Raw genomic sequence first — 18,224 nt, forward strand, 5'->3', positions numbered from 1 at the left:
GTTTAAAGCGAAACTACTTACGTCAGCTTTGCCGGTTTCCGTGTAATACATATCATTGCAAGCCTTCAGAAGCCCTATCAAGTCACAGTTTTCTTTTATTCAGCAGCGTGTCCGCAGTGGGACATCAAAACGCTAAATACTTAGCATTATAGAGTGCTGTCGATGAGGCCATTGGAATCATCGCAAGAAGCAATGTGACCATCTGGGAGGAAGATAGCGTTTTGGTCAAGTTCAAGCATGTGGACTTAGGGGTGAAGCAGCTAGGCTTTTTGGGTGACTTTCAGTCACCTGACCCTTTTGCACAAAATAGAACAACAGCACTGTTTTGCTGAAACCCAGGATCGGACCAGGGACCTTTAAATCTTAAGTCTAATGCTCTCCTAATAGAGCAATTTCATCTGCACTTTCACAAGTATCCTGCAGCATTCATGTCTATGAGACTAAGCAGAATCCTGAAATGCCTCTGAGGCCTTAAAGGGTAAAATTTTGGACAGTACGGGGAGCGAACCTGCGACCTTGGCGTTATTAGCACCACGCTCTAACCAGCTGAGCTAACCGGCCACTTTCTGCCATGTTTCCTAAAAAGATTAGATTAACTGTCATTTTCCGGCCTTCAAGAGATAAGAATGCTATTCCAGCTTTTTTTGTGCGGTGCTGGTAAAAAAGCAAGGTCCCACCGAGATTTGAACTCGGATAGCTGGATTCAGAGTCCAGAGTGCTAAGCATTACACCATGAAACCTCAAGTCTTCTGCTTGGTGCTGCCCGGGCTAAAGAGAAAAAAAAAAGAAAAAAAAAAGAAAACGGCCTTGCCAGAAAGTAGCAGAATGTCAATACAAGGCAGTGCCAATGTGCATTGATTTCTGAGTAACTCATCATTCAGCATGCAGGGCTCCTCACACGTTTACTGGAGCAGGACCAGGTAGGGCCTTTAAAAGAAAAGCGCACTATTCCAGGCAATTTGACGACTAAACGGCAGGTAGGGCAAAGACGCCACCACAGAGCAAATTTGATCTTTTTTTTTTAGTTTGACCACGTCGAAAATCGCCAATTTTTTGATTGCCCTGAGAGGAATTATCTCAAATGGTTAAGCGCTCGCTTTGCATGCGAGAGGTAGCGGGAACAATGCCTGCATTCTCCACCTCTGTTTTCATGCCTTTTTAAAGCGAAAAGTTTTAAAGTGAAACTCTCCTTATTCAATCATTACCAGAAGCGACGTGACCATCTGGAAGTAAGATAGCATTTTGGTCAAGTGGAAGCAGTTGGACTTAAGGGTGCAGCAGCTAGGCTTTTTGGGTGACTTTCGGTTACCTAACTCTTGTGCCCAAAACAGAAAAACAACACTACTTTACCGAACCCTGGATCTAACCAGGGACCCTTAGATCTTCAGTCTAACACTCTCCCAACTGAGCTATTTCAGCTGCCATTTCATAGTTTTTCTCCAGCATAGACGTGTGTAAGACAGAGCAGAGCCCTTAAATTCATCTGAGGCCTAAGAGAGTAAGAGCTTGGCCAGTACAGGGATGGAATCCACAACTTTGCCGTTATTAGCACCATAGTCTAACCAGCTGAGCTAACCAGCCACTTCCTGCCTAAAGCACTAGAAAGCCCAGAGTAACTGTCATTCCCTGGCCTTCAAGAGATTAACATTCTATTCCAGCTTTTTTTGTGTGGTGCTGGCAAAATAACAGGTCCCACTGAAATTTGAACTCAGATCGCTGGATTCAGAGTCCAGAGTGGTCACCATTACACCATGGAACCTCAAGCTTGTTGTGTGGTGCTGTCAGAGCTGTAGGGAATGAATAAAAAAAAAACGGCCTTGCAGGAAAGTAGCAGAATGTCAATCCAAGGCAGTGCCAATGTGCATTGATTTCTGAGTAACTGAGTCATTCGGCATGCAGGGCTCCTCACACGTTTACTGGAGCAGGACCAGGTAGGGCCTTCAAAAGAAAAGCGCACTATTCCAGGCAATTTGACGACTAAACGGCAGGTAGGGCAAAGAGGCCACCACAGAGCAAATTTGATCGTTTTTTCTAATTTGACCACGTCGAAAATCGCCAATTTTTTGATTGCTCTGAGGGGAATTATCTCAAATGGTTAAGCGCTCGCTTTGCATGCGAGAGGTAGCGGGAACAATGCCTGCATTCTCCACCTCTGTTTTCATGCCTTTTTAAAGCGAAAAGGTTTAAAGTGAAACTCTCCTGATTCAATCATCACCAGAAGCGACGTGACCATCTGGAAGTAAGATAGCTTTTTGGTCAAGTGTGTTGTAAAAAAATAAATGAGTGAAAAAGAAGAGAGAACCCAGTCCAGGAGACTCGAAACAAGCAGAATTCCTTTATTGAGACGTGTTGGTTAATCTGCAGTCATACAGCGTCTTTAAGATGTCCAATGTGTCTGCAAGAGCCTACTAGAGGTCCGCAGTCTGCAAGTTCTTTCACAAGTCTGTCACAAGTCTCACACAAGTCTGAATTAGTCTGAATTAAGACAAAGATTTCATGGCTATATTGTGTTCTTAGCAGGAGGGGATATGGCTAAACAAAGCATGCAAATTAAGGGTTGTGGTCGGCAGGGTAAACTGCTTCTCAGGTCTAATCTCATCATGTTCTGGAGACAGAAACCGCCTGACCATTTGATCGAAAAGAGAAAACAATAGACACCCCATGCTGTGAAACTGACAATTTGCATTACTTTGGCTTAGCCTGTAATCAGAAAGATAAAGGTTAAATGTCCCTCCTAGCTGGGATGTTAATGAAATTATATAATTAAAAACCAGAGAATATAACTTTTCAGTTATACGTAGATTATTGTTCATTTGGAATTAGTTGATAGAAATTTATATTTCCACAGTTCCCCCTTTGAGAGTTATTTAAAAACTCACAAAAAAAATAAATAAATTTGTAAGCTTTCCTAAAACCATTCAATGGCTTCTGTTTGATAACAGAAGCCCCATCTTCTAGTCATGTAACTTGAAAAGTTACAGGCACATTTAACTTATTCTGTGTCATTTCAATATCTACGTAGATGTAAGTGTAGATTTCAAAACTGTTCACACGTTTATGACAATCAGTTGTAATGTCATAAATCCTACATGATGACACAAAAAATCATGTAGTTAAACTGCAGATCTTCTGAAAGTCCATGGCTTGTGAATAGTGTTCAGTCTTTTGTGAGGTGTGTTTCTTGTGGTTCTTCTCCAGCACAGAGTTGATCTGATGACTTCCTGTCATTCCTGGAACTCCGTAGTGATGCTCTGGATCAGAGTGTTTCTGAGAAGATGCAGTGTTTGTGTTTACCTGCACACAAGAAAACACGGAAACAGCAGACCAGCAGTATTCATGCATAGACTTGTATGATCATAGTTCGTGTGTCTAGTTATTCAGGTGATCGTATAGTGGTTGTGTTAAGTTGGTGATCGTATAGTGTTGTGTATTTTCTGTCTCCTAATCTTAAAATTATGACACCTATAAAACAGTGAGGTGAGGATAAATGGGGGGAGAAAAACAAAAAAGAAAAGGGAGTCTTCACCACAGGGTGCGGCCCCTGAAGCCTGTTGCTTTCAGTTCTGCCCTGGGCTCCTCACTGGTTTGTGTGTCCTGTTCTGTCCCTGAGTGTGGTGGGCAAACTTTAAAATGTGAGACACAAACTATCATTCAATAAATATCAGTCCTATCAGACATCATAACATTGAATGGGTAGTGATTGAAAATATGTGTTAAAACATATTCAAGGCTGTAAGTGGACTTAAGCAGAGTTCCCTAATACAAAGGAAGAAGTTTCCTTTGTGTCTTTTTACAAAGAGTCTTTCATCTTAATTGTAAATGAACTGGGACATTAAGCACTTACAGCCAAAAAATGGTTAGCATCTTTGTGGACAGCTCAATGGATTTAGTGATGAGGTGAGGGGTATGTTGAGGGCATTTAGCAAACTGTTCAGAAGTTGATTTACCCTGTTCATCTCTTTAAAGTTCTTTTTATTCTTTCTACACTCCCTCATCCAATGTCCTTTTTTACCACAGTAATGACAACAGATATTTTTCCTAAGACATTTGTGATTTGATGTCTTTTCTGTGTTGACCTTAGTGGCGGCTGCTTCAAATCTGACTCTGTCTTTGACGTAAGAGTCTCTTTCCCACAAAGCTAAACTGTTCATATTATTTCTGAGAGTGGTGGAAGACCAGGTGATGTTAAGAAATGGCAAAGCTTGTCTGTATTCAGTTGCTAGGCCATCTGACCAGATGCGGACTAGGGGTCCCTTATCATCTAGCACACTATCCGAATTATCAGCTAATCCACTGTAAGTTATGGCGGATTGACAAAATCTCTCAGTGAATTCATTCACAGATTCATCTTTCCTTTGCACACAACAAGTCACTTTTGACCAGTCGATCTTTGGGCCAACAATGTTCTTTAGAGCTTTCAAAACACCCTCTCTCAAATCATCCTTACTGGCATGTTGTAATTTAGAGGTCACAGTATGCTCAAAACTGTTCAATTCAGATTCAGTGAGAATTTGAGACATTAGCTGGGTGACTTCTGTTAATAGCCGCGTTTCCACTATCGCGCCTAAAGCGAGCGAGCCAGGGCGAGCCAAGGCCAGTCGCGTTTCCACTATCACTTCCGGGGCGTAATCAGGCCAAAGCGGGGCTTCCTTGGGGCCAGCGGCCGGCCTTTTTCGGCCCGCCGAATACCTTGGGCCAAGGAGGGCCAACTGGGGCTTCGGGGCGGGGTTACGTACAAAGGCGGAGTTTTCCTGTCAGGTAAAGAGGAGATAAGATGCTTTCTTCCCTTACATTTGTTTTGCTTACGCGCTTGATCAACTCACTAAGAAAAAGAAAAAAATGGATAACAGACAGTACTGGTCAGTTGAGGACACCAGGGCTCTTCTGAACATTTGGGCCGAGGAAAATGTTCAGAGGCAAATAGACGGCGTTTGCAGAAATGAGGACGTTATCAAGTACATCGTTGCTGAGCTAGCGAAAGCACAAATTCAGCGAACAACGGTACAAGTCCGCGAGAAATTGAAGAAATTGCGAGCACAGTATAAAGCGATCAAAATCCACAATGGTCAGAGCGGCGCCCACCGGAAAAATTTCCCGTGGTTTGAAATCATGGACGGTGTGCTAGGTCACCGACCCTCCGTTAGTGGGGAGACCACCAGAGATTCGATGGCAGCTAACCTTACAGTCGGTAAGTAAACAAAGTAATGGAAAAAATTGTGTATACATAAGGATATATTATTTACTGCTGTATATAAAGCTATTATTTGTTTACTCTGCTATTAAAATGTTTTTCTTAAGGTGCTTTGTAGTTATGTAAAAATAAATGTTGCAACCTTAAAATGTGTTAGAGTTTTTTTTCTTTCGAAGCTACTTTATGTTACTAACTAGATTGTAACATACCAAACTGCTGACATGATACTAGTGGCTAATATGTTTATTTTTATTTTTTGTTGTGTGTGCTAGATTTGCCATCAAACAACACTGCCATGGAGTTGAGTGAACTGGAGGATGGTCCATCGCAACCACTTATTTCATCTACCCCTGGTATGTTTGATTACACAGATGAGACAAAATAAGAGAACCTTTTTTTGCCAGTACATAATTATTCCTGTATATGTATATTACAGAGAGACATGACAGCACAACCGGTATTAGAGGGGGATCACACCACATTCCACCGAGGACACGACCAGGTATTTAGAGTTTATATTTATTGTGTAAACTTCACAAAAGTAAGCCTATGTGCATAAAAAAGTATCCTGTATTTGAGGCTTACTTTGTTCATTTTTTTTTCTCTACAGAATCTCGAAAGCGTAAGGCAACCTCCTTGTCCAGGGACTTTATGCAGTACATTCGTGAGCAGAACCAAGAACAGAGAGAGGCAGAACAGAAACTGAGACGGGAGGACAGAGAAGCAGAGATGTTGATGCGACGGGAGGAGCTGGCAGCTTATATGGAATTACAGCAAAAAGAAATGGATAGAAGGCAGAAGGACTCTGACGTGTTAAATTCAATTCTTGGTAGCTTGGCAGCTGCTCTTCTGCCAAAAAAGTAGAGCAGTCTGTCCAAGTGACATCTGCTATAAAGTACTTTTAGCACCTTTGTTATTTTAAGCACCTTTATTTTTTTAAGCACCTTTATTTTTTTAAGCACCTTTGTTATTTTTGTTTGTTGTGTTGCACCTTCGTAATTTGCACTATTGTTAATAATTTATCATAAATAAAAGCTCTTTTCTTTCAGTAGTTGTGTATTGTGTTTGTTGTGTATTAGGAATATACAAATTCGCATCCTGTTTCATAGTAAACCATAAGAATATGTGGAGGTCTATGAATAAGGTTTACTGCTCTTATGACATAGCATGCTTTATTTTAATGAATAAAAGTAAATTTTTATTTGGGGTATCAAAACAGGTATTGTTGAATAAAAATATGCTTGCTAACTGTTGTCTAGTAATGGTCGTTGTCTGTAACGACTCTAATGCTTTGGGGAATCAAACAGTTATTGTAATAGACAAGTATGCCTAAGTGTCTTCTGAGATGTAAAGCAGGTCCTATTCAGGTCAAATGATTTAGCCAATCAAGTAGGCATTGGCATGAACCGTCATACCTGATAATGGGTTTCTTATATGTAAAAAGCTTCTATTCAGGTCAAGACTTGGCTTATTTGATGTATGGTGATTCATGAAAGGGGCCCCAGCAAGACTCACAAGAAAGTATACAGGCAAAACAAACTGGTTGGTCTCTGCAAGAAACTGTACATGTATAACTATTACCTTAAATGCAGTTCTTGGAAATAGTGAAACACGTAAACTACAACATGTTATTTAAAACTAGACACATTATAACATTTCTAGATCCAAATTTGTTGGATGTGCATTCTATCATTGCTCTCCACCAAAATACAAATGTTGAGACAACTGTGGGGACATGTGTTCGGGATGGGTGTCAGATGTTGGTGCAGGCAGACACCAAAACAACAGAAATTACAAATGAAACATATACCTTCCGCAATTTCTCTTATCCTGGATAGCTGGGGTGCTATGGTAAGCTGTTTTGACTTTTATTCATTCTCAGGATATGAATTCCTGATATCAACAATTAAATTATTGCTATCAACAATTCAGTTATTGATACCCAAAATTTTATTGTTCATATCAAGAATGAAAATTGTTGATAGCAATAATTTAATTTTTGATATCAGCAATTACATTTATTATATCAGCAATTACATTTTTATAAACTAGATAAATGTCACCATAGACTGCCATTTATATTTAATTGTTGATATCAACAATTTATTTCTTTATAGTTAAGATGCAATTCTTACTATCAATAAATTGATTGTTGATATGACAATGTAATTCTTGATACCAAGAATTAAATTGTTGATATTAAAAAAAACATTTTTCAACTAGTGACAATGTTCATTTTTTATATATCAACAATTGTTTTCCCACTAGTGACAATGTTAATTTCTGACATCATGAATGTAATTGTTACTTGTGACACTAGTGATTTTAGATATCAAAAATTTACTTCCCTAATTGTTGATATCAGAAAAACATTCTAGATATCAGAAATAACAAATGTGACATGGTAAAATATTATTGCAGTTGTCAAGAGTGACCATTGCTACCAGTGAAATTAAGTTCCTGATATCAGGAATTTATACTTTTACTAGTAACAACTCAATTGTTGATATCAAGAATAGACATTAACATTAGTATACATGTGACAACTGATATAAACAATTTAATTTCTGCTTTCAAGAATTAACTTCCTGTTAAGCAAAAAAAGTATAAAAAAGTATAAACAGCTTGCCAGAACAGCCGTTTTGTCTTTTATTGATAAGAGGATATAAAATCTTGATATCAAGTTTGAAATGTAAATTGTGAATATAAAAAAGTCTGAATTCTTGATATCAACATTTGTATTTTTGTGAATGGTGACATCATAGCCGATATCAAGTATTTGTGTTGTAACTACTTGAAATGTAATATTGATATCAACATTTCGCTTGTTTGATATCAATAACTGATTTGTCGATAGCAAGACTGTTGATTGTTGAAATCAAGAATTAAATAGTTAAATTCAAGAATACATATCCTGATAATGAATAGAAGTCACAACGGCTTGCCATAGGGGTACCAAGGGAAATGTTTTGCTAGTACACAGTTGTAATGATCGTTGTCTGTAACATCTCTAATGCTTTGGGGAATCAAACTGTTATTGTAATAGACAAGTATGCCTAAGTGTCTTCTGAGATGTAAAGCAGGTCCTATTCAGGTCAAATGATTTAGCCAATCAAGTAGGCATTGGCATGAACCGTCATACCTGATAATGGGTTTCTTATATGTAAAAAGCTTCTATTCAGGTCAAGGTTTAGTCTGTCAGGCAGCTATTATGAAAGATGATTGCACTTAATCACAAGCCATTTATTTTAATGGCTACCCCTCCACACGTATTTTAATTGCATTGTTGCAAACCAGTAACAGGATCAAGTGTAGTTCTGTGGTATGTAACAACAAACAGTAATTACAACTTGAAGAAAAATAAATCTGAGAAAAGGTTTAGTTGGTGTATCGGGTTTATCAAATAAAAATGTATGTGTACTATTGTGTAGATATGAAAGCGAAATATTTTCAGCCAGTTAACATGTATAAATTGTCTATACAATACATTTAATTTATGATACTGTTACTATATAAATCTAAATGTCAAGTTGTGTCACAGATTTGATCGTGAAAAGCACCACAAAGGTAATTCTAATGTGTAGTTTTTAGTATTTTATTTCTTAACAAAAAACAATGTTACAATTATTGTTGCTGCATGAAATACTGTTGCAGAGCAGTTCTTGCATCTGAACTGTCATTACCAAGATAATCTGGTCTTTCAACATCTGCATCAGCACAATCAGAGGACCATTCTGGCACAAACCTGTCCATGTGTAATTCACACAAGTTATGCAGTGTACAGCATGTCTCAACCATATCAACAACAACATTTACATTGCAGTCATTTCTTTTACTAAGACATTTCCACCTGCCTTTCAAGCGCCCAAATGCATGTTCAACCACACAGCGGGCTCGACTTGTTCTCATGTTGTAAAGTTCTTGAGCCTCTGTGAGCCTGCCGGTGTCTGGATATGGTTTTAACAACCATTTCTGCAGTGGATATGTAGAGTCGCCAAGAATGAAATAGCCTACTTCAGTTCCGCATATGTTCTTTACTCTGCCGGGAAAAGCTGTGGTGGATGTTGCCCAGGTCCAAAGGCATGATTTTTTCAAGACGCTGGCATCATGTTTTCTACCAGGCTGTCCTACATTAAGGTCCCAAAAAAGGCCTTTACCATCCACAACTGCTTGTAAAATTATGGAATGCCAGCCTTTTCTATTGTGAAAATCTGACTGGTACTGTGGAGGTTTCAGTATGGGAATGTGTGAACCGTCAATAGCACCAACACATTGTGGAATACCAAATTTGTCCTCAAAATAATCAGCAATCTCTGCCATTTTTGCTTGGTCAGGGGTGTTTATGAGCTTGGGTCGAAGCACAGCAATCACAGCCTTACAAAAGTCATGCACACAGCGACACACAGAGGTCCGACTGACAGCAAACAGGTTAGCTACTGTTCTATACTCAGTTGTTGATGCGAGTTTATAGAGTGCAATGGCTACACGTTTTGCCAGAGGAATGCACAATCTGAATGACGTGTCTAGTCGCTGTAGTGAGGGCTTAAGCGTTGAACAAATGTATCTGAATGTTTCTCTAGAGACTCTGAAGTCCTCCAGCCACTGGTCATCTGTGTACTTTTGAGCGGTGTTCTCCCACCAGTCACTTGTTCTACTGTAGGCCCACACTTCAGATGTACGCAGTATGTTGGTGTAGTAGTGATGTAGCATCTGAAAAATAGAGCAAAAAAAAAAAAGAACAATTAGTTACTATGGATAGACATATACATTACAATACATTCATATCAGCTAATCTGTTTATACACCAACACAAACCACTTATTTAATAGAGCCAAAGTGGGTTTAATATTCGCACATTTGTTCATTTAGCAATCTCTCTATTGTTTAACATGTTAATTTGAAAATTCAGTTGTAGTTTGGCATGCAAGTATGACTTCTATATCACATTAATACTTCCATAATATACTGTGAATATATCATAATGGACTGTGAACAATGTTGTATTTCGATAGTCATTTGCTGCTAATATGATTTCCTTATTTAGAATTTGCCAATAATTATTCTCTGAAATTATATTATTAAGGAGAAAGTCTGAATATTTGAATATAAAACCAACAAACTTTACCTCTATGTTATTTATACAATGTGAAATCTCCTGCCACTCTATATGCTATAATACATATGTAATACATTAATAGATTTTTATGATATATTAACAATCTATTTTATAACAAAAATGACAATCACGACAAATAATACCATGTATCAACCACTATAAACACACACACACACACACACACACACACACACACACACAGCCCAAATACTCAAAAGAAATATGCAACATCAAAATATCACAATCAGAATACCACAATAATGATAAACGTTACTTTTAAAGCTTTTCAGTACGTTTTTATGCATATGTGCTACTTTAAGAGCAAAGAATGAAATACTTATCATCCGGTTACATCCTTACAATCGATGGCATTAACAACAACACGGCATATATGATGGTATTTACAAACAACAAAATGCTACAAAAACAATCACGGGAAATATTACCATGTTCATCCTCTGTTGCCGTTGCAGTTGTCGTTGCATACGTCGTTCTCGTCGCTCGGCTGCTCTTTTGCGCCTTGCAGCCAAAATCTGTGTTCGATGTAAATGCAGCCGAACTCGAATGTCCTTATCCAGGGATCGCTGTCTGGCCTTACACCAACAGACCACAAACAGTAAAAAAGCAATCGCTTCGGTGTTCTCCATCTTCCAGCACTCGTAGTGATGACAGGTTGTGTTTGTGGCTATAATTTGAGTTTTTTGTTCCCGCTGAAGTGGGCGGGTTGTGTGACGTTTGATTCGGGGGACGTTCTGGGGGCGGTGTTTGCGTGACGCGCTGCAAGCAACTGGCCCGACAGTGGAAACGCGACATGATTTCGGCCTCATTTCTCAACCTCCCGGGCTATTGGCCCGCCCTGGCCCGATTAAAGCCCTGGCTCGCACTGGCCCGATAGTGGAAATGCGGCTAATGACATGTCATAAAGACGCATTTTGCTGATTAGTGCTCTGCTAAACTCTGAAAAATTTGTGCGTGCATATGGTAAGCTTTGAGATAATCTGTCTATTTCTCTAGGTCCTAGTGTTCTGGAAACTGTTTGAATTTGAACAACAGGAGTGTTGTTGTGTGAACTCTCAGTTCTCTTAGATCTTCTGGCACCACAAACCTCCACTGAACCTATAGGTAAATCATTTGCTGACTGGATGGGAATGTCTGTTTCAGAGACAATTTGTAAGTCAGGATGTTTATTATCAGGCTGACTAACCTCCTCAATGTCAGTTTTTGATTTCTTGAGGTTCAGTTGTTTTGTTAATGAGGTTATCTTAGCATGAAGCTCTTGGATCTGTTTTTCAAATTCTGATTTAGCTTGAGCTTGTTGTTTAGCTCGAGATAAATTGAATTCTCTGTAGCAGCAGATAATGCCTTTTACATTGTTTTTGCGAATGCATGCATCAAGCACTTTCTTGCATTCTTCTAATGTCCAAACATCATCTGGGTCAATGCTAAATTTCTTTGTCAAATTTAGTCTGACTGACTCTGTTATTGAGTCCATGTGCTGTTGTAGCAGCGATTTGAAATCCTGATCTGACAATAAAGGAGTTTTTAAACTACCTTTTTCAGTTGTAGTGATCAGTCTTGTATTCTGTCTGAACATTTTGTGAGCTTATTATCACAAAGTAAAAATACTAAAACTTTTCAGATGAAAGTGTAGTAATTTCTTCTCTGGCAAAACAGAGGGTAACAATATTAGCACATGTTGCTAAAACTTCCTGCCTGAACAAGAGATAACATAAATTAGCTTGTATAGCTAAACTTAAACTTCTCTGGTTGAACAGAGGTTAAACAAATAAAAGAAAAGAAAATAGCGCATAAGGCTTAACTTCTCTGAAGAGAGGATAACTTTTTAAAAGAAAATAGCACGTAAGGCTTTACTTCTCTGTCTAAACAGAGGATAAACTGTTACTTCTCTATTGAAATAGAGGATAGCTTTTTGTTAAACAAACCCTGCAGCTGTTTGTTAACTTTTCTCTGATGGAGCAGAGAATAACCATGTGTATAGACTGGTCTGTATGGTTCTTTTGATAGAGTGAAACTCACCAAATCGAGGTTGAGCTGAAAAGATTCAGTCTGGAGTGATCTGATCTTTGTATTCAGGTAGCTTCAATGTTCATCAGGGTTGCAGTCAGCAAATAGTTGAGAATTTGTGACGTCCGCTGAGTGACTTCAAATTGCCATTGAGCTGAAGATTCCGTCTGAAGTGAAGTTTCCTTGATCTTAAAGGTTCAAGTTGAATTTCAGGTAGATTTCAGTCTTTTGTAGCAAATTGTTGAGAATTTGATGATTTCAGTTTCTATCCGGCTCACGGCACCAAGTTGTTGTAAAAAAAATAAATGAGATGAAAAGAAGAGAGAGAACCCAGTCCAGGAGACTCGAAACAAGCAGAATTCCTTTATTGAGACGTGTTGGTTAATCTGCAGTCATACAGCGTCTTTAAGATGTGTCTGCAAGAGCCTACTAGAGGTCCGCAGTCTGCAAGTTCTTTCACAAGTCTCTCACAAGTCTCACACAAGTCTGCAAATAGTCTGAAATTAGTCTGAATTAAGACAAAGATTTCATGGCTATATTGTGTTCTTAGGAGGAGGGGATATGGCTAAACAAAGTATGCAAATCAAGAGTTGTGGTCGGCAGGGTAAACTGCTTCTCAGGTCTAATCTCATCATGTTCTGGAGACAGAAACCGCCTGACCATTTGATCGAAAAGAGAAAACAATAGACACCCCATGCTGTGAAACTGACAATTTGCATTACATTGGCTTAGCCTGTTATCAGAAAGACAAAAGGTTAATGTCCTTCCTAGCTGGGATGTTAATGAAATTATATAATTAAAAACCAGAGAATATAACTTTTCAGTTGTACGTAGATTATTGTTAATTTGAAATTAGATGATAAAAATTTATATTTCCACAAAGGGCATCTGCTGCGTAAAATGTGTTGAATAAGTTGGTGGTTCATTTCGCTGTGGTGACCCCAGATTAATAAACTAGGGACTTAGCCGAAAAGAAAATGAATGAATAAACAAACCATGTTCCTGTTTATGCTTATGAAGTAGTCTTTGATACTACTTTGTATAAAGTCAATTATAATAATGTAGTACCTGGCTATTTGTCGAGTATGGTGGTGGTTTACAGTCCTTTAAGATCACTGAGGCTGAGAGTCAACTTCTGTGTGCTGTAGGACATAATTTAAACAAAGCATCGAGCTGGTTCTACACTGAATTGACCTCATTAAAATTTTTCAATTTGTAAAATGACATTTTCCCACAGATGGGTTGCGGCTGGAAGGGCATCCGCTGTGTAAAAACTTGCTGGATAAGTTGGTGGTTCATTCTGCTGTGGCGACCCCAGATTAATAAAGGGACTAAGCCGACAAGAAAACGAATGAATGAATGAATGTAAAATGAAAGCTGATTTTCAAAGCCATATGAAAAGCTCATCTTTTAAAGACTAACAATGAGCTGTTGTTATGGCTGATCACTTGTGCATGTATTTCTTGTTGATTTTGTCTGTTTGTTGTCTTATTTTTTTCCTTTGTAAACTTTAAACAACCTGTTGTTGCAGTTAAAAATATAAATAAACAACAACAATAAAGTTGCAATGATTAGGATCTTCATGGACTGTTTGTTACATACTTCAATTATATTTTTTGGTCATATAAAACAGCACAGTCTTCTCAATTGCACCTATCTTCACTATGTGTGATCTCATTACATTGATATGGCAGTAATGCTTAGGTCTGTACTTGTCTTGACTAATTGAATTACTGCATTTTTTATTTTAATATTTGATTGGCCATTATTTAAAATGAATGAAACCACTGATCCACATATGTAATGCCAACATTAGCTTCTCTTGACAGGCTTCACTGTAAAAAAATTGCTGTTAAAAAACGGTCAGATTCTACGGTAAAATAATGTTTTTCCACTAAAATAGTAATATTCTGTTAAAAACAGTGCTTTCTGGGTAACATTTTTGTCTTCGAGAAAGTAACCAACTGCAGAAAACTGTGAGCTAACAGAGTTCAGATTCGATGTTTTGAAGTCTGTGTTTGAAATCACACTTTGTGTCCTTGTTCACTATTTCATACACTAGTTAACTAATATAGTTCACCTGACAGTTTTAATGAACACTAATGAGTGAATTCAGACACTGATGAACACCTGCTGTTAATAATTACAATTACTGAAGAAAATAAACAAGAAATACAAACAGTGACTTGAGTTACAACATTAAATAAAATAAAATAAAACAGCTTCAGTCTCAGCAGAGGATCATTAAACAACTCCACAAACAACAGCAGACACACACTTATTACTGACTGATTTGACTTCCATACTATTCTCATTGAGATCCAACAGAAATTAAGGTGTTTTTTGTGTCACCGTAATGGAGTGAGGGGCTGATTTAGTTCGGATCTTCACCCTTGAACTCATTTAAGAAGACTTTCCATCTGCTTGAATACAGAGTTTACAAAACGTTTGTACTATAGCATTAAAGTTGGGAAGTCAATAAATAGAGAAATCTATTTGTCTGAAATTAGTTCTGATAAATGTTTTGTTATAAATCTGGAAAAAGGGCCACATTTAATAGATTTTATGCTTAGTTGCAAGTATTAATTTAATTAATGAGAAGTGGAAACAGAAAAGATACCTCTGTAATTACTTAACAGTTAAGAAATAACATACAAAAACAGTTCAGTTATGACAAATACACACTCAGACCTCATGAATCTGACCTTGTATCTCAACAATGGTAATATCTCAAATGTTTCATGCTGCAATGCATGCTGGGAGTGGCACTGTACAAATATCCCAGCATGCATTGCGGTATAAATAAATGTTGTATAATGGTCTAACGGTTTTCTTTATTTGTGTTTGATTCTGCTGTTGTTTATGTTTAGACTTTCAGTTGCCTGTTTGTGAGTTAAACTGTTAATTTTGTTAGTTGTCACCATTATTGAGGTTCATATGCTGATTATTGATGTCTCTTTGAGTGCGATTTACACCATAGAGCAGTGTTATTGTCCAAGATATTCTTAAAAACTTGCAGAAATCATTGCCATATATATATATACATATAATGTAAAACAATAGATTTAACATTGAATAGGAGCAGTAAATTTTATTATACTAAATGAGAACAGACTCTGCCATTTAATAGCAACATGAACATCACCAGATCTTATTTAGGTTTTTGGCTGGCTTGCCTCAACAAAGGAGCTTTTTAAACAAAGTTCTTAACAATTGCAGCAGCCAAGATACATAAATGTTAAAAATGACAGGGCTAAGAGCCCAACTAAAGCAAACTCTGTTCTCCATGATGGTGACGTAAAACTTTAACTTTTTCTCAAGAAGAACTTTAGTAAATGTTATACAAAAATACATGTATTAAGTAATAAGTGTAGCTGGTGATGATGTTTGCAGAGTTGTTTAATCATCCGCTGATCATTTAAATGATTTAATCATTTGTTGTTCTTCAGGTTATTTCATTATAAAGCTGTGACTAAAGTTTTGTATGTTCTTTTCTTGTTTTTTCCCTTCAGTATTTCTTCATTTGTTTATTGTTAATCCTCAATTATCATTTAATTAGTCAGTTAATTAATGAATTTACTTCAGCTTTGCTACATGTTTCTTGAACACTCAGTAGTGTGGACACTTCAATAAAAACTGAAGTATATGCTCTGGGGTTTAAAGGGTTAAAGGTGTGAGCGGTAAAAACACAGTGTAAAAATGTATTTTAACAGTAATATACTATTAATTTACACTACGGAAATAGACTGTAAAAAAACAGTAGATTGCTGGCAACCACAGCTGCCAGTAGATTACTGTTAAATCAAGGAAAAAACAGTATTTTACTGTAAAACCTGAAGCTAATTTCTTCTGTCTGTCACCGTTGTGGAGGAGAGTAGAGCCAGTGTATGAGTTAAAGATGAACAATGAACTGCTGATGTTATTCTGCATGTTTCTCTATTTAAAGATAGCGGCTGTTTAGTTGCTGATGCAGTCAGAATCTCTCTGGTGATTCCAGATTTACATGTATGTGTGCTGTTGTGAAAAATAAGACATTAGAGTTAAACCGAACTTTTCTAATTAACTAAAATAAGTTATCATTATAAGTATGCTTCTAAGCATATATAGCTCATTACTTCATAAACTCATTCCGCAGTTGACCAAGTTGAGGCAGTTGCTTTCAGTGAGCAAAATGAGTTCACTTGAGTATTGTGTAAATCAATGTAGTCCATGTATTTTTACAGCAACATACTGTAAAATAACAGTACATTGCTGGCAACTGCAGCTGCCAGTATTTTACTGTTTTTTAACGGGACAATTTTTAACAGTGTATATATATATATATATATATATATATATATATATATATATATATATATATATATATATATATATATATATAGGTCAGAGCAAGAAAATGTTATGTTTTCTTCTGGGAAAAGTCTTATTTCTTTTATTTCGGCTAGAATAAAAACAGTTTTGAATTTTTTAAAAAACATTTTAAGGTCAATATTATTAGCCCCTTTAAGCAATTTTTTTCGACTGTCTATAGAACAAACCATCGTTATACAATAACTTGCCTAATTACCCTAACCAGCCTAGTTAAGCTAATTAACCTAGTTAAGCCTTTAAATGTCACTTTAAGCTGTATAGAAGTGTCTTGAAGAATATCTAGTCAAATATTATTTACTCAGTTATTAGAAATGAGTTATTAAAACTATTGTGATCAAAAATGTGTTAAAAAATATTTCCGTTAAACAGAAATTAAAAGATTTTATATATATATATAATGACAAAATCTGTTTTGTTTCGTGCATTAGAGTTTGCTTAAAAAAACTGGTTATCTCTGAGAAAGTATTGTTATTTTATATTATTGATGTGTTATTAGTTCAGAGGAGATTGCAAATTGTTGAATGCCATTTATAAAAAAAAATGTCTGACTACAGACTTTAATAAGATTTTATCAGACAATTATTTTTATTTGTATGATTTTATTTACTACTGTAAATATTGTTTGCTTGGTATTTATTTTGTGTTTGTGTACTCTTTTATTATTGTAACTCCCTGAAGAAAGTCTTTTGGATACTGAACACATGACTGGTATTATCTTGTATTTTAAAATTATAGTCTTGGAAACATGCATTTTCTTCAACACTATTTAAGAAATTATAAGCATTATAACATGTGCTTACACAAGTTATTTGTGTTTTTACTATAGTAAACTATAGTCACCCTTAGTGTACATGTTTTGAAGTACTTGTAAATATTCCTATGGTCTTAATGTAAATGCTGCAATGAACTTTGTATTTAAAATCTTTATTGCACAGTAGTTCAGCCATGGTTATAGTACAACTTGTTGGTTTTTTTTTTAAACGTGGTAAAACATGGTTATGTGTGATAAAAGTATGTAAATCTATCTGTATGTTTGTGAAAATATTAATAAATCTTCAACTGTTATTGAGAGTGGTGTGTCGTGTTTATTATAAATAAGCTGCTGCTGCAGCTAGTGGTCCATAAGTATGAGCAAAACGCCTGAGAACAGCGCCTCCGCGGAGCGGCCGGTATTTCCGGTTGCGTCGTCCTAACATCGGCCGGACAGCGTTTCCGATCATTTGCCGACGTCGCGGCGACATTTTGCCAATTAGCAAACGCTCCCTGAGCGACATCGCACCGATGGAATTTTGAAAATCGGCACGACGTCGGCCCAACGTATGTGTGCTGTCTGGGTATGTATGAGAAACGGAGTACTAGTTTTAATCAGCTCATTCTTTATAGCTCTGACTATAGAGGTAAAGTTGGTTTTATATTCACACATTCGTTCATTTATAAGTCTCTATTGTTCGCCATGTTACTTTGAATATTCGATTTGAATTAGCATGCAAGTATGACTACTAAACAAAATTCTTTATTGGT

The 18,224-nt window shown here is 36.9% G+C and overlaps 2 protein-coding genes and 1 non-coding gene across 3 annotated transcripts in view; 2 read left to right on the forward strand and 1 right to left on the reverse strand.

The window, feature by feature from the left end:
* LOC100537530 (uncharacterized) overlaps positions 1 to 18,224 on the forward strand; it is an 858,077-nt gene that overhangs the window by 109,118 nt on the left and 730,735 nt on the right. The window lies entirely within an intron of this gene.
* On the reverse strand, positions 488 to 561 carry trnai-aau (transfer RNA isoleucine (anticodon AAU)). Its single transcript has one exon. It is a non-coding gene; the product is annotated as a tRNA-Ile (tRNA).
* LOC141381842 (uncharacterized) lies at positions 4,790 to 6,236 on the forward strand. Its single transcript, XM_073948965.1, has 4 exons — positions 4,790 to 5,188; positions 5,464 to 5,544; positions 5,628 to 5,693; positions 5,802 to 6,236. The coding sequence occupies exons 1-4, from the start codon at positions 4,840 to 4,842 to the stop codon at positions 6,053 to 6,055; spliced, it is 750 nt and encodes a 249-aa protein (XP_073805066.1). The 5' UTR covers positions 4,790 to 4,839; the 3' UTR covers positions 6,056 to 6,236.

This window comes from Danio rerio, chromosome 4 (genome assembly GCF_049306965.1).
Source record: "Danio rerio strain Tuebingen ecotype United States chromosome 4, GRCz12tu, whole genome shotgun sequence".
NCBI classification, from domain to species: domain Eukaryota; kingdom Metazoa; phylum Chordata; class Actinopteri; order Cypriniformes; family Danionidae; genus Danio; species Danio rerio.

What these genes read in the sequence shown, in the direction of transcription:
- LOC141381842 (XM_073948965.1), top strand. Translation starts at nt 4,840, where the DNA reads ATGGATAACAGACAGTACTGGTCAGTTGAGGACACCAGGGCTCTTCTG. An exon ending in GGCAGCTAACCTTACAGTCG is followed by an intron (nt 5,189 to 5,463) that starts GTAAGTAAACAA and finishes TGTGTGTGCTAG; the next exon opens with ATTTGCCATCAAACAACACT. An exon ending in ACTTATTTCATCTACCCCTG is followed by an intron (nt 5,545 to 5,627) that starts GTATGTTTGATT and finishes TGTATATTACAG; the next exon opens with AGAGACATGACAGCACAACC.